This window comes from Silene latifolia, chromosome X (assembly GCF_048544455.1).
Source record: "Silene latifolia isolate original U9 population chromosome X, ASM4854445v1, whole genome shotgun sequence".
Classification (NCBI taxonomy): domain Eukaryota; kingdom Viridiplantae; phylum Streptophyta; class Magnoliopsida; order Caryophyllales; family Caryophyllaceae; genus Silene; species Silene latifolia.
The window spans coordinates 312,229,195-312,241,058 of record NC_133537.1 but is presented as its reverse complement, the minus strand read 5'-3'; the positions used below and the strand labels follow the sequence as shown (position 1 = coordinate 312,241,058).

At 38.7% G+C, this 11,864-nt stretch overlaps 2 protein-coding genes across 2 annotated transcripts; one reads left to right on the top strand and one right to left on the bottom strand.

Annotated features, from left to right (window-relative positions):
- The first annotated feature begins 1,283 nt into the window (after positions 1 to 1,283).
- LOC141621952 (uncharacterized) lies at positions 1,284 to 2,550 on the top strand. Its single transcript, XM_074438059.1, has one exon. The coding sequence runs from the start codon at positions 1,371 to 1,373 to the stop codon at positions 2,373 to 2,375; it is 1,005 nt and encodes a 334-aa protein (XP_074294160.1). The 5' UTR covers positions 1,284 to 1,370; the 3' UTR covers positions 2,376 to 2,550.
- Positions 2,551 to 2,809: 259 nt separating this feature from the next.
- LOC141620537 (uncharacterized) lies at positions 2,810 to 3,613 on the bottom strand. Its single transcript, XM_074437382.1, has one exon. The coding sequence runs from the start codon at positions 3,611 to 3,613 to the stop codon at positions 2,810 to 2,812; it is 804 nt and encodes a 267-aa protein (XP_074293483.1).
- Between the last annotated feature and the right edge of the window lie 8,251 nt (positions 3,614 to 11,864).

Sequence of the window (11,864 nt, the reverse complement as noted above, 5' to 3'; positions counted from 1 at the left end):
GCAAATTTGTACTTAGTCAAGCACTGCTTGACCGTCATAAGTGAGCAATTCGGGCTAAAAAGAATAGAGGACTTATCTGTATTAATGCATTGCTCAGAGGCAACACAATATTCATCAATAATGTTCATAAGAAAGTCCAAGTCCCCAAAGTCTCCGCGAATATAGAAGAGAGAATTATCCGCAAATAATAAATGGGATATATCTGGTCCGTTCTTGCATATTTTGATACCCTTAATGAAGGTGCCATCCTGAGCGTATTGAATCATTTGAGAGAGAACTTCCGTGCAAAGCGCGGAGATATACGGAGATAAGAGATCACCTTGCCTAATCCCACAGTGAAGTTCAAATTTTTCCAAGGATGCGCCATTAATCAGGATATCATAGGTAACAGTTTCAATTGTACTCATAATAAGGTGAACTATAGAGCCCAACAAGTTTAAGCTCGATAGCACCCCCCTAATGAACTTCAAGTGAATTACTCCAATGATAGTTTGAATCCAAGAATATTGTAAAGTTCACCTTCTAACAAAACTAATTCTTATATGAAGTGGCCTTACAAATTACGAGTCTTATCATGAGGCCTCTCACATAATAGTTTTTTTTGGTAGCAAGTCTCTCACAATAGGTAATTGCCATTTTTTATGCCATTTTCCATTTTTCTACTAATTGATTACTAATGTATTGGATGTTGGTGAATAATACTCCATATGAAATAGTCTCTCAAGAGACTTACTATGTCGGAAATATCACCGACACAATTTCCTTATTTCACCCCACTAATGCCTCCATAATTCCTTACTATCACAAAACAAGAAATGTATGACAAGTTTTCTCATAAAATGCGTGTATGGCAACATGGTAGCATTCATTTCGCTTAATAAAAATTGTGTTCTTGAACAAGAAAAGTGTTCCTCTTTAAACCGTTACGTACAGTTGTTCAACTAACAAAATGTATTACATTATCATGCATAAAACCAACGTGATCACTTCAATGTAATGATGATATTTAACTATCTTAACCTTAATCTTTCACACCACATTCACGAGAACTAATACTACTAATCAATTATCAAATGTATGGAAAACATGAACGCGGTTTAATTTACCCTATATAAATCATGAGAAATAATATTTTAATCATTAAATTGAAAATGAAGAGTTTATTATATGTTATTACTTGCTTAGTAGTAGTTTGTTTTATGTTACAAGGTAGCAATGCAAGAGTAAATGTTATCAATAACATAAATACAACTTCGTCTCCATGGCTTAAGAGAGTCATTAACCCTCGCGTTCAGGCACAAGCGCGAGGGTGTTGGAATAGGCCATGGATTTGTTCTAATGGCCAAGTTCCGCCACAACAATTATGTTGTATGAATCGATGTGTTGATATTACATCTAACCCTCTAAATTGTGGGTTTTGTGGTGTTAGATGTCCATTTACATGGCAATGTTGTGGGAGAGTTTGTGTTGATGTGAATACCAATCCATATAATTGTGGAAGGTGTTCGAATAGGTGTCAAGATGGGAGACCCTGTACGTATGGATTGTGTGGTTACGCGGGTGGTCAGCCAGCTGCTCCATTTCCTTTTCCATTCCCGCCTACATTGCCCGGTCCTCCCTTTCCTTTTCCATTTCCTTTTCCTCCGGGACTTCCTTTTCCACCCGGTGGCGGCGGTGGTGGTGGAGGTGGCGGTGGTGGTGGCGTAGGTGGTGGCAGTGGCGGTGGTGGGATTCCTGTCCCTCCAGGTGGCGGTCAACCTCTTCCCCCGACACTTCCTCTTCCTCCAGGCGGCGGTGGTGGCATTCCTCTTCCTCCTGGTGGTGGTGGGATTCCTCTTCCTCCAGGTAGCGGACAACCTCTTCCTCCCACACTTCCTCTTCCTCCCACACTTCCTCTTCCTCCTGGTGGTGGTGCTGGTGGTGGTGCTGGTGGTGGAGTTGGTGGTGGTGGTAGGCTTCCTCTCCCACCTGGCAGTGGACAACCTCTTCCTCCTACACTTCCACTCCCACCTAGCGGTAGTGTTGGTGGTGGTGCTAGTGGCGGAGTTGGTGGTGGTGTTGGTGGTGGGGTTAGTGGTGGTGGTAGGCTTCCCCTTCCTCCTTGTGGTGGTGGTGGTGGTGTCAGTGGTGGTGTTGGTGGTGGAGTTGGTGGTAGTGTTGGTGGTGGTGTTAGCATTGGTGGTGGGCCTCCTGTTTCTCCAGGCGTTGGACAATCTCATCCTCCTCCACCAGGCGCTGGACTTGATCTTCCCCCGGGAAGTGGACAAACTTGTCCTCCTACCCCTGCTCTTCCTTCAAACAGTGGACTCTCTCTTTCACATGGCGGAGGAGATCATCTTTCTCCCGATCCTAGAGTCCCTCAACCATCTTTGTAGTCAAGGCAAATGTCTCTTATTAAGGACTGAAGGAAGTCACATTCTCATAACATACTATACACCTTAGATACAAGCAAAGCATTGTTTAGGTCTATTAATGTTTTTAGAGCTGCGTCATTTTTGTAATGACGTTTGCTTGCATTGTTTTGTTTTTGGTTAGTGGTTTTTTTGTTGTTGTTGTTGTTGTGATATTATTATTATTAATCAAGTAAGGGTGTAATAATAATTGAAATATTGACAAATGTTTTTTCATTGTCGTTTGGAATTATCTTTATAAGTGTTGAATTGTTAATGTGTCGCTCATGTTTCGTAGGCCATGATAAAGAAAAGCACAGAATTAGGGAATAGTAGTAAGTTGTATTCGTATGTTTGATTGAGTTTTCTAATACACAGATTGAAGAAGCTATCTGTACAATTGTAATATTTGTGCTGATCTAGTTGCTAAGTATGTTGAGAAGAGTTGATCTCGTCTTAACCAAATGCCTAAATAAACATTCTAATACTTGATCGAGCTCTTCAATTTCGGTTACTAAGTTGGCCATTTGGTTCCTGAGATTCTGTGTGCTAACACTTGTTTTCTTCTGGTAGTCTAGTGATCCTAAAGTCGCGTCAACAGCATCAAATACACTGGTTTGTGCCACTGATGCTTCTTTCTCGGAATTGTTGTGAATGAATTTGGTGATTAAAGACCAGCTTTTCTTAGAATGGGACTTTGTACCGCCAATGTAAGATAACAAGGACCTAAAGATGTCAAGCGTTATCTCTTCAACATCGTTCATGAAGAACTCAGAAGCATCGCCCTCGTCACTTTTGATGTTTTTCAAGCACTTCTTGACTACTTTTTTGACAGTTTTTCTGGCCTTAAGGTATTCAGCGGCTTCATTGGTAATGTTCAATTCACCACCGCACCTTCTGCGAAGCACTGATTGGATGTTTTGAAGCTGTTCTTTGGACTGTTGCAAGACATCCCTTGATGTGCTACACGCATCTATAAGACATAGAGATCCATCCAATATCGCTTGGATATTTGATAGGGATTGTTGGTTAGAGGGCAGTTGAAGCATCTCGTCAACAACGACATACAATTCCGCAAGGCTTGTAAGTCGGTGACTTATCGACGAAGATGAAGTGGAGGCAGCTTGAGAGGACCTCAATCTGCACAATTGCTCATCGAATTGAGCTGTGATTGGGTGAGATGTAGATGGTAAACTGATCGAACGTGTGTGATGAGAAGCCATTTTTCTTGTTTAATCTTTTGTTTTTAAACTAAATGCAAATAAATTGAATGCAAGAAAGTTTGAGTTTGATGATGACTTCCGTTCCCCGGCTCTCCCTATATATACGAAAACAAGAGAAGACAAAAGGAATCTAATAATAAGTCTTAAGAACATGGGTTCCTGTTTAAAAATTAGTTTCTGATAACCGCTCCATTAAACTACCATTCATATGTCTCTTCCTAACAAGTTTGGTAGCTGTATATTCGATAGTAGTAGTTATTATTGATCCAACATGATCCAACATGATCCAAATCAAGTGCTGCAGGCATATCTGATATGTTGTCTACTGCATATGATAATGAAAAGGAGACAGTGTGTCATTGTTATCAGAATACACCATTTATTTAGGATCGTGATGAGATAGGGCGGTTTAACAAGCACGATTGATTTAAAAGTGATTAGGTTAAGAACTACTCTGTGCTGGGATGCTGGGCAGATGAAGACATGTTAGAAACATAGCAGTTGGAAGCTGTTCAATTAGTATGTTATATTATTATTACTTCTAAAGATTGTTTGGCTAGGCTTTATTCACTATATATATTTCTGATTTGTGTGAACTGCCGATTTTGTTAAAAGAGGAAAAGAAATGGTTTCAGTTGGTGAATCCACGATACGTCATCAAACTTGACACTGCATCAGGTATTAGGAGTTGTCTTCAAAAGTTTCAACCATATTAGGCTGACTGAGAGATGTTTTATAAAGCGGGCGAAGCTTCATTAAGTCCTAACATGACCCATCAGCCATCGTCATCCCTAGAGAGATGCCAACGGTTAGTGCATCTACAAAATGGTATTGATTGAGGTCTTCTCAGGTGGCCTTCACATCTTCATGCTCGTCACTAACCCACAAGTTCATAGGCCTTACATAATTCAAGCCATTTTGGATAGATCTGTAAGGCTTCTAGACAATCCTAGCATTTCAAGGGATACCTTGCCATAGTCCAAAGAATGGCTTCAGGACATCCTGTCAGGGCGCAATAGAATTGAAAAGGCGGTGGAGAATTGGACGTAATTAGTGAAGTTGCTGAATACCATGATGCCGGAAAGACTGTCAAGAAAGTAGTCAACAACCCAAGAAGTGCTTGAAAGACATCACAGAAGAGTTGTGGACAATGTTTCAAAATGCTTTATGATCGATGTTGAAGAGATTACTGCGGACACCTTTACTTCCTTGAGGCCATACATTGATGGTACAAACTTACATCAAATAAATGTTTGCCAGTAGTCGTAAAATTGATTGACAAGAGGCTGGAGAAAGACGCATCAAAATCATCTCCAATGATTTTACTGTTGTCGATGCAACTCTAGCATCACTACTCACTAGTAGGCCACAAAAATGAAACATGCCTAAACGTTGAGAATTTAGAAACCAAATGGTGCGGTTGAACTCTGAAATTCTAGAGTTTAAGAACGTATTTATAATACTCCGTATTTGTTTAGGCCTTTGGTTAAAACCAAAACAACTCTGCTCAGTTTTCTTAGTAACTAAACGAAAGACGAGATATTAGAGCCTTATATAGCCTCAGTCTTTGAGTGGCAAATGAATGCAGTATACTTTTCCCTGAAGTCTCTGTTTCTTTTTACTTTCATATGACTGATAATCTGATATAACTCCGCCTGTGATTGTTTTCGGGCACTCACTGTCGGTCCCAAGCCCGGATAAAGGAGGAGGGTTGCGGTAGGTCTGTGGCAGCCAGCATAAAAACTTAGTCACATTTTATGGACATGAATCAGAATTTGAACATCGTTGGGGCGTCTCCTCAGAAGCGACGCGCTGCACTTCTTAGACACGGGTGTAGTGAAAAGTATGTGAGGGTTGCTAGGTCGTTGCCCGGAAGCGACGCGTGATAGGAATTAAGACTAGGTCGTTAAATGCTAGAATTAAACTACCAAATTAACAATTTATAAGCCAAACTATACTCTAAATTATTCTAATGGATAAAGCAATATAGTGCAAGTAAGGGTCGGTCCCAAGAGAAGGACTTTTAAGCTAAAAACTTGAATTGTAAACTATTGACTACTAATGACAAGGTTATAAACAAACAATGGTTATCAACAATGACAAACAATCGATAAACATAGATAAAGGGGGGGTTTTGAGTTGATTGGTAACATGAAACAAAGTAAAATTGCAATCTTTGTCTAACAAGCAATATAACAAACACTTGGTGAGTAAGAAAGTTCAATATTTAAGAGGACTTGGTGTAATCCGTCCTTAGTAACCAACAATAGTAAAGTTTGAGTTTTTGATAACTCTCCTTTTATAGTTTTATTATCTACCCAATACTTTCAAATCAAGATGTGAACATACACAAATTAAACCACCCATGTATGTCTTTCAAGTTTAATCAACAATTCATTAAACCATGAGTGCAAATCAAACATGAGCATTAAGAGTTGTGCCAAGACAAGAAGCTAGGATCAATTCTCACAAGATTAAACCATACAAATGAGAAAAGACATGAAATTTCCTACTTATTGCATGAATCCTTTAAACCAAATCAATATACAACAAGTTTGCTCCAAATAATCCTAGATAGATTAAACCATTTCTCTAGAATTTGCAATAGTTGGGTAAACAAGATGCAAGAGTGATCAATTCTAACATTCATCTACTGAACATAAGAATTAAGCATAAGGGAAGATCATTAGATAAATAAGAAGAGATTAAAAGAGTTTTACAATACCAAAGTTGGAGACTTTGGATGAATTACACCAAGCAAGGAAGGATTTAGCCTTCCATAGTCTTCATAAACCCAAAATACAAATAAAGAGTACAACTTGAATGAGAAAGTCTTCTAAATTATTACAAGCTTCAAACCCTAAATGATGAGATTAGATGAGATGATATGATGTTATGTGATGATTTCAGGTCTTCAAACTCTTGAGTATATATAGGGCTTCACGAAAACCTAAAAAGATTTCTATTAAAGAAGCCCAAAAGAAGATTAGAAAGCCCCGTAAAACAGAGTTGCGCAGGCTGCGCAGCCTACGCAAAAAACGTTCTTGTCTGCGCAATCGTGCACAGCTCTGTTTGCGCAGCCTGCGCCTGGGCTCGTATTTGTTCTCATTTCTTTTAATCTTCACTCTTACTTCTCCCAGCTGGATTTTAGGCTACATGTGAGCCGCTTATGCCTTGTCTTGACCTTTCAAAGGTCCTCTTTGACCCTCGGGTTCCGTGCATCAAGATCAATTGTAAAACCGAGGTAAAACACACAAGTTACCACATCATACCCGATTACCAATTACTAGGAAAAGCATACTTAAAGACCCATATTAAAAGACACGAGGGTGATAAGATCACCCTCTTAGACCGACACAAAACACTACTATCAACGCGCCATCTTTACACCTGGGGGTGGTGTCAAATAGGCAAGGGTGCGCTACATCTTCTAGACCCGGGTATAGTGATAAATATACAAGGGTTGTTAGGTCGTCGCCCGAAAGCGGCACGCCACCTCGAAGTATGGGTGTGGTGACAAATAGATTTGGATCTAGGAAACATGGTCAAGTGTGGGTAAAGAAATCAGGGCATGACTTTAGAAAGGGTAGTAGGTTACGTTTTGGTACTTGGAATGTTGGTTCTTTGACAGGGAGATTAGCCAAGGTAGGGGAGGTTATGAAAAGGAGGAGAGTGCATATAATGTGTCTACAAGAGACAAAGTGGGTCGGAGATAAAGCAAGGGTGATAGCGCCTTGGGGTTATAAGCTTTGGTACACGGGTAAAGACAAAAGTCGTAATGGAGTGGGTATTGTCATTGATAAAGATTACATCGATGATGTGGTAGAAGTATCGAGAAAGAGTGATAGGATTATGAGCATTAGCTTGTAGTCGGGGATGAGGTGCTGACTTTTATAAGTGCTTACGCACCTCAAGTAGGATTGGATGCTTTTTTTTGACGAGCCTTTTGGGAAGATCTGGAAGAGGTTGTAGAACGGGTCCCTATTGGAGAGAGATTGATCATTGGTGGTGACCTCAATGGGCATGTTGGTACTAGTCGAGTTGGCTTCGAAAGCATTCATGGGGGTTTTGGGTTCGGGGAGAGAAATGAAGCAGGAAGTGATATATTAGATTTTGCTTTAGCTTATGACTTGGGTATAATGAACACTTGGTTCGAGAAAAGGCATTCCCATTTGGTGACTTATAGGAGTGGAGGAAACGCTAGTCAAATTGACTTCCTTTTGGTAAGGAATGTGTGGAGGAAAGAGTACACCGATTGCAAGGTCATACCCGGGGAAAATGCCGCAACACAACATAGACTAGTGGTGCTTGATTTTTGGGGTAAGAGAAACTTGAGGAAGATAAAGATAATCGGTGAGGCACGAATCAAGTGGTGGAAGTTACAAGGGGAAAACCAACAAGCGTTTTTGGATAACGTTGAAAGTAGCGATATTTGGTCGGATTGCAAGGAGAAAGATATTGATGCAACGTGGGATAAATTGGAGCATGTTGTAAAGGATTTGGCGAGAGAGGTGTTAGGGGAATATAAAGGGAATAGACCATCAAGTAAGGACACATCTTGGTGAAACGAGGAGGTGAGACAAGCGATAAAGACAAAACGTGAATGCTATAAGATTTTAGGGAACTGCATGAGTGATGAGAACTTTGAAAAGTACAAGGAGGCTAGACGAGCCACTAAAAAGGCAGTGCGGGATGCAAGGGCAAAAGTTAACCAAGAAGTGTATGCGAGGTTGGACACGAGAAAAGGAGAGAAGGATATCTATAAACTAGCTCGCATAAGAGACCGAAAGACGAGGGATATTGGGAGAGTTAGGTGTGTGAAAGATATGGACGACAAGGTTCTGGTTCAGGATAACGAAATAAAGGCTAGATGGAGCTCTTACTTTGATACTTTATTCAATGGACATCAGGAGCAAGGATTTGGGGATGTAGAAGTAACACCAAGCATGGTTAATCGGGAATTTGTGCGTAGAATACAAAAGAGTGAAGTTAGAAAGGCGTTAAGGAAGATGGAGTCCAAGAAAGCAGAGGGACCGGATGGTATACCCATAGAAGTTTGGAGGTGCTTCGGGGAGAAAGGAATCGAATGGGTAACCATGATCTTCAACAAGATTTGGAGGAGCAACAAGATGTCATCAGCTTGGAGGAGAAGCACTCTTGTCCTTTTGTACAAGAACAAAGGTGATGTTCAAGAGTATTCCAATTATCGGGGAATTAAACTTATGAGTCATACGATGAAGTTATGGGAGCGGATAATCGAGCAAAGGCTTAGGAGATGTGTAGACATCTCGGATAACCAATTTGGATTTATGCCCGGGAGATCGACTATGGATGCGATTTTTATCATGAGACAGTTGATGGAACACCATCGGGACAAGAAGAAGGACTTGCATATGGTTTTTATTGACTTGGAAAAGGCATATGATAGGGTACCAAGAGAAGTGATTTGATGGGCTTTGGCGAGAAAGGGTGTGTCTCGAAAATATATTGACCTCATAAAGGACATGTATGAGGGGGCTAGTGCAAGTGTTCGCACTTATGTTGGGAGAACAGAAGAATTTCCCATTACCATCGGGGTGCATCAAGGTTCCTCACTTAGTCCTTTTCTCTTTGCTATAGTTATGGATGAGTTGACAAGGGATATTCAGGATGACATCCTTTGGTGTATGATGTTTGCCGATGATATTATGTTGATTGATGAGACGAAAGAGGGGGTGGAGAGAAAGTTGGAATTGTGGAGGCATACTTTAGAGACTCGTGGGTTTAGGCTGAGCAGGAGCAAGACCGAGTATTTGAGGGGTCGGATTTCTTCAGATATCTAGGATCTACTATTCAAAAAGATGGGGAGTTAGACGGAGATGTGGCTCACAGAGTTAAAGCGGGATGGTTGAAATGGAAGAGTGCTTCAGGGTTTTTATGCGATAAAGATATGCCCCAAAGATTAAAGAGAAAATTTTATTGCGCGGCAATTAGGCCTGCCTTACTTTACGGTTCCGAGTGTTGGGCCGTGAAACATTGTCACGTTCAAAAGATGAGTGTGGCGGAGATGCGTATGTTGAGATGGATGTGCGGACATATATGGAAAGATCGATTAAGGAATGAGGTGATTCGGGAAAAGGTAAAAGTGGCGCCAATAGAGGACAAGATGATGGAAAATCGACTGAGATGGTTTGGCCATGTGAGAAGGAGACCTATGGACGCACCAGTTAGGAGGCTGGAGACTTGGAGAACTGAAAAGGTCCCTATAGGTAGAGGGAGACCGAGACAGACATGGTTGAGAGTGATAGAGCACGATATGATTTCTGGGGCTCGAGGAGAGTATGGTGACGGAGAGGGCACAATGGAGGAAAAGGATACATGTGGATTTCTAGTATTTGATGTTTTTTTGTGACATATTTATTTAGTGTTTTTTTTTTAAATAATAATAATAATAATTTATTCTTATCTCCTTTATTACACTTTTTACCAACCACTTTCTTATATACTAGATTTTGTGCCCGTGCGTTGCACGGGTTATAATATTGGTTCACCTCTAATTATTATGGTAAGTATGGTTTCTTCGATGCATACGGGTAACCTAATATAGTCTTGAATATTTGAGCTTCCAAAACATTGTTGGGGATGTTTATTAATTAAAAAAGACTTGGTTACAAACTTACTTGAAACACTTACTTGCACGGGTTTCCTATATTGTCTTGATTTATCAATTGGACAATAGTGTTATTGTATATTTTTGTCTAATTATAATTATTAACATGCCATAAAAAATGAATCATACTTTAATTTAAGGTAAAGATACCAACTATATTAGTATCAACAAAATTTGTGAAAATACACCCCTGTATCAAGAAATCAGTTTATAGACATCAAAAATATTTATTTTTAATCATAGAAAACAAAATAACGTGAAGGTCTTAAAAATAAAAGTATATATAATAAATTGATATTCAACCTGCAACAACGTCTCTTTATTGCTTATAATAATATATATCTCGAAGAAGCCACGTGAGTGCTGGGTGGTTTATCAGCCATTCTACTACAGTATCCATAATATTCAAAACTAAGAGCAGGGATATTAGAGATGTATGTATGTACTATATATACTATAAAAATATAGTGTCCTAGTTGCTATTGAAGACGAAATAGAGTTTTGATTGGTTTCAACACCTCGATTTTGATAGTTTCTGTTGAACATTATTTTACAACTGTTGTAGGATTCTAGGTGATATTTTTTCTTATTAATTTATCTTATCAAGTTCATATCTTTAATTAATTCACATATTTAATTTTTATCTTAGGTGTTTTAGAAAAGTTGGAGTCTCTCACAATGCCTCGTTACTTCTGAGTTCTGCCTTTGTTTTTGTATAAAGTAAATGTAGTTATTTTGTCAACTTTGTGTGCCCTGCTAGAAAGAACAATGTGATTTCAGTATGGTGATCCAATTCTGACTTGTGTCGAAGAATGAACTTTGTGCAAATGCATTGATTCTTTTCCGGTTTATTAGTATAGAATTTTTGGTTGTGTGAATTAGAATGTAATTTGTGGACTTCGCAGATTGATGTTATCGCAAGCCTCTTGGGTGGTAGACTTGTACGTGAGCGAATTGGCCCGACCATGTTAAGTGCAGTACAAAGTCAGGTAGCATTTATTTGCCATTAGATATAGATAATTATGGAGTACCATAAAATACCAGTTTCGCCGAGTCCAATTTCATGCACCTGAAAATATGAACGAAAACAATTAGCGATAATTAATATGCAAGAAATTATACAAAAGCAATAGAATAAAAATAAAAAAACGTAATAATAATAGACATCAAATAGAATGGGGAAAGAAAGCCCTATTTGTTGGTGCTTTTTATATGCATGTTAAAGGGTGTTTGTTACAAATGTAACTCTATCATATTAATTAGATAGAGTTTGTTTTTTAAATAATATCTGATAAATAAATATAAAATTTTGGGGGATAATTTACATATTAATATAGCTGTTTTAATCTCTATCTTATTTAAATTTTATCATTAATATTTTTTTTAATTTCTCTATTATTTATTTATTTAACGTGTTTCATTAAAGTTGGAGTCTCTAGAATTGCCTGAAAAAGGCTTCTTTTATATATATATATATATATATATATATATATACATATATATATATATATATACATATATATATACATATATATATATATACATATATATATATGTATATATATATACATATATATATATAGAGAGGAGTTCAAATGAGTC

What these genes read in the sequence shown, in the direction of transcription:
- LOC141621952 (XM_074438059.1), top strand. Translation starts at nt 1,371, where the DNA reads ATGAATCGATGTGTTGATATTACATCTAACCCTCTAAATTGTGGGTTT.
- LOC141620537 (XM_074437382.1), bottom strand. Translation starts at nt 3,613, where the DNA reads ATGGCTTCTCATCACACACGTTCGATCAGTTTACCATCTACATCTCAC.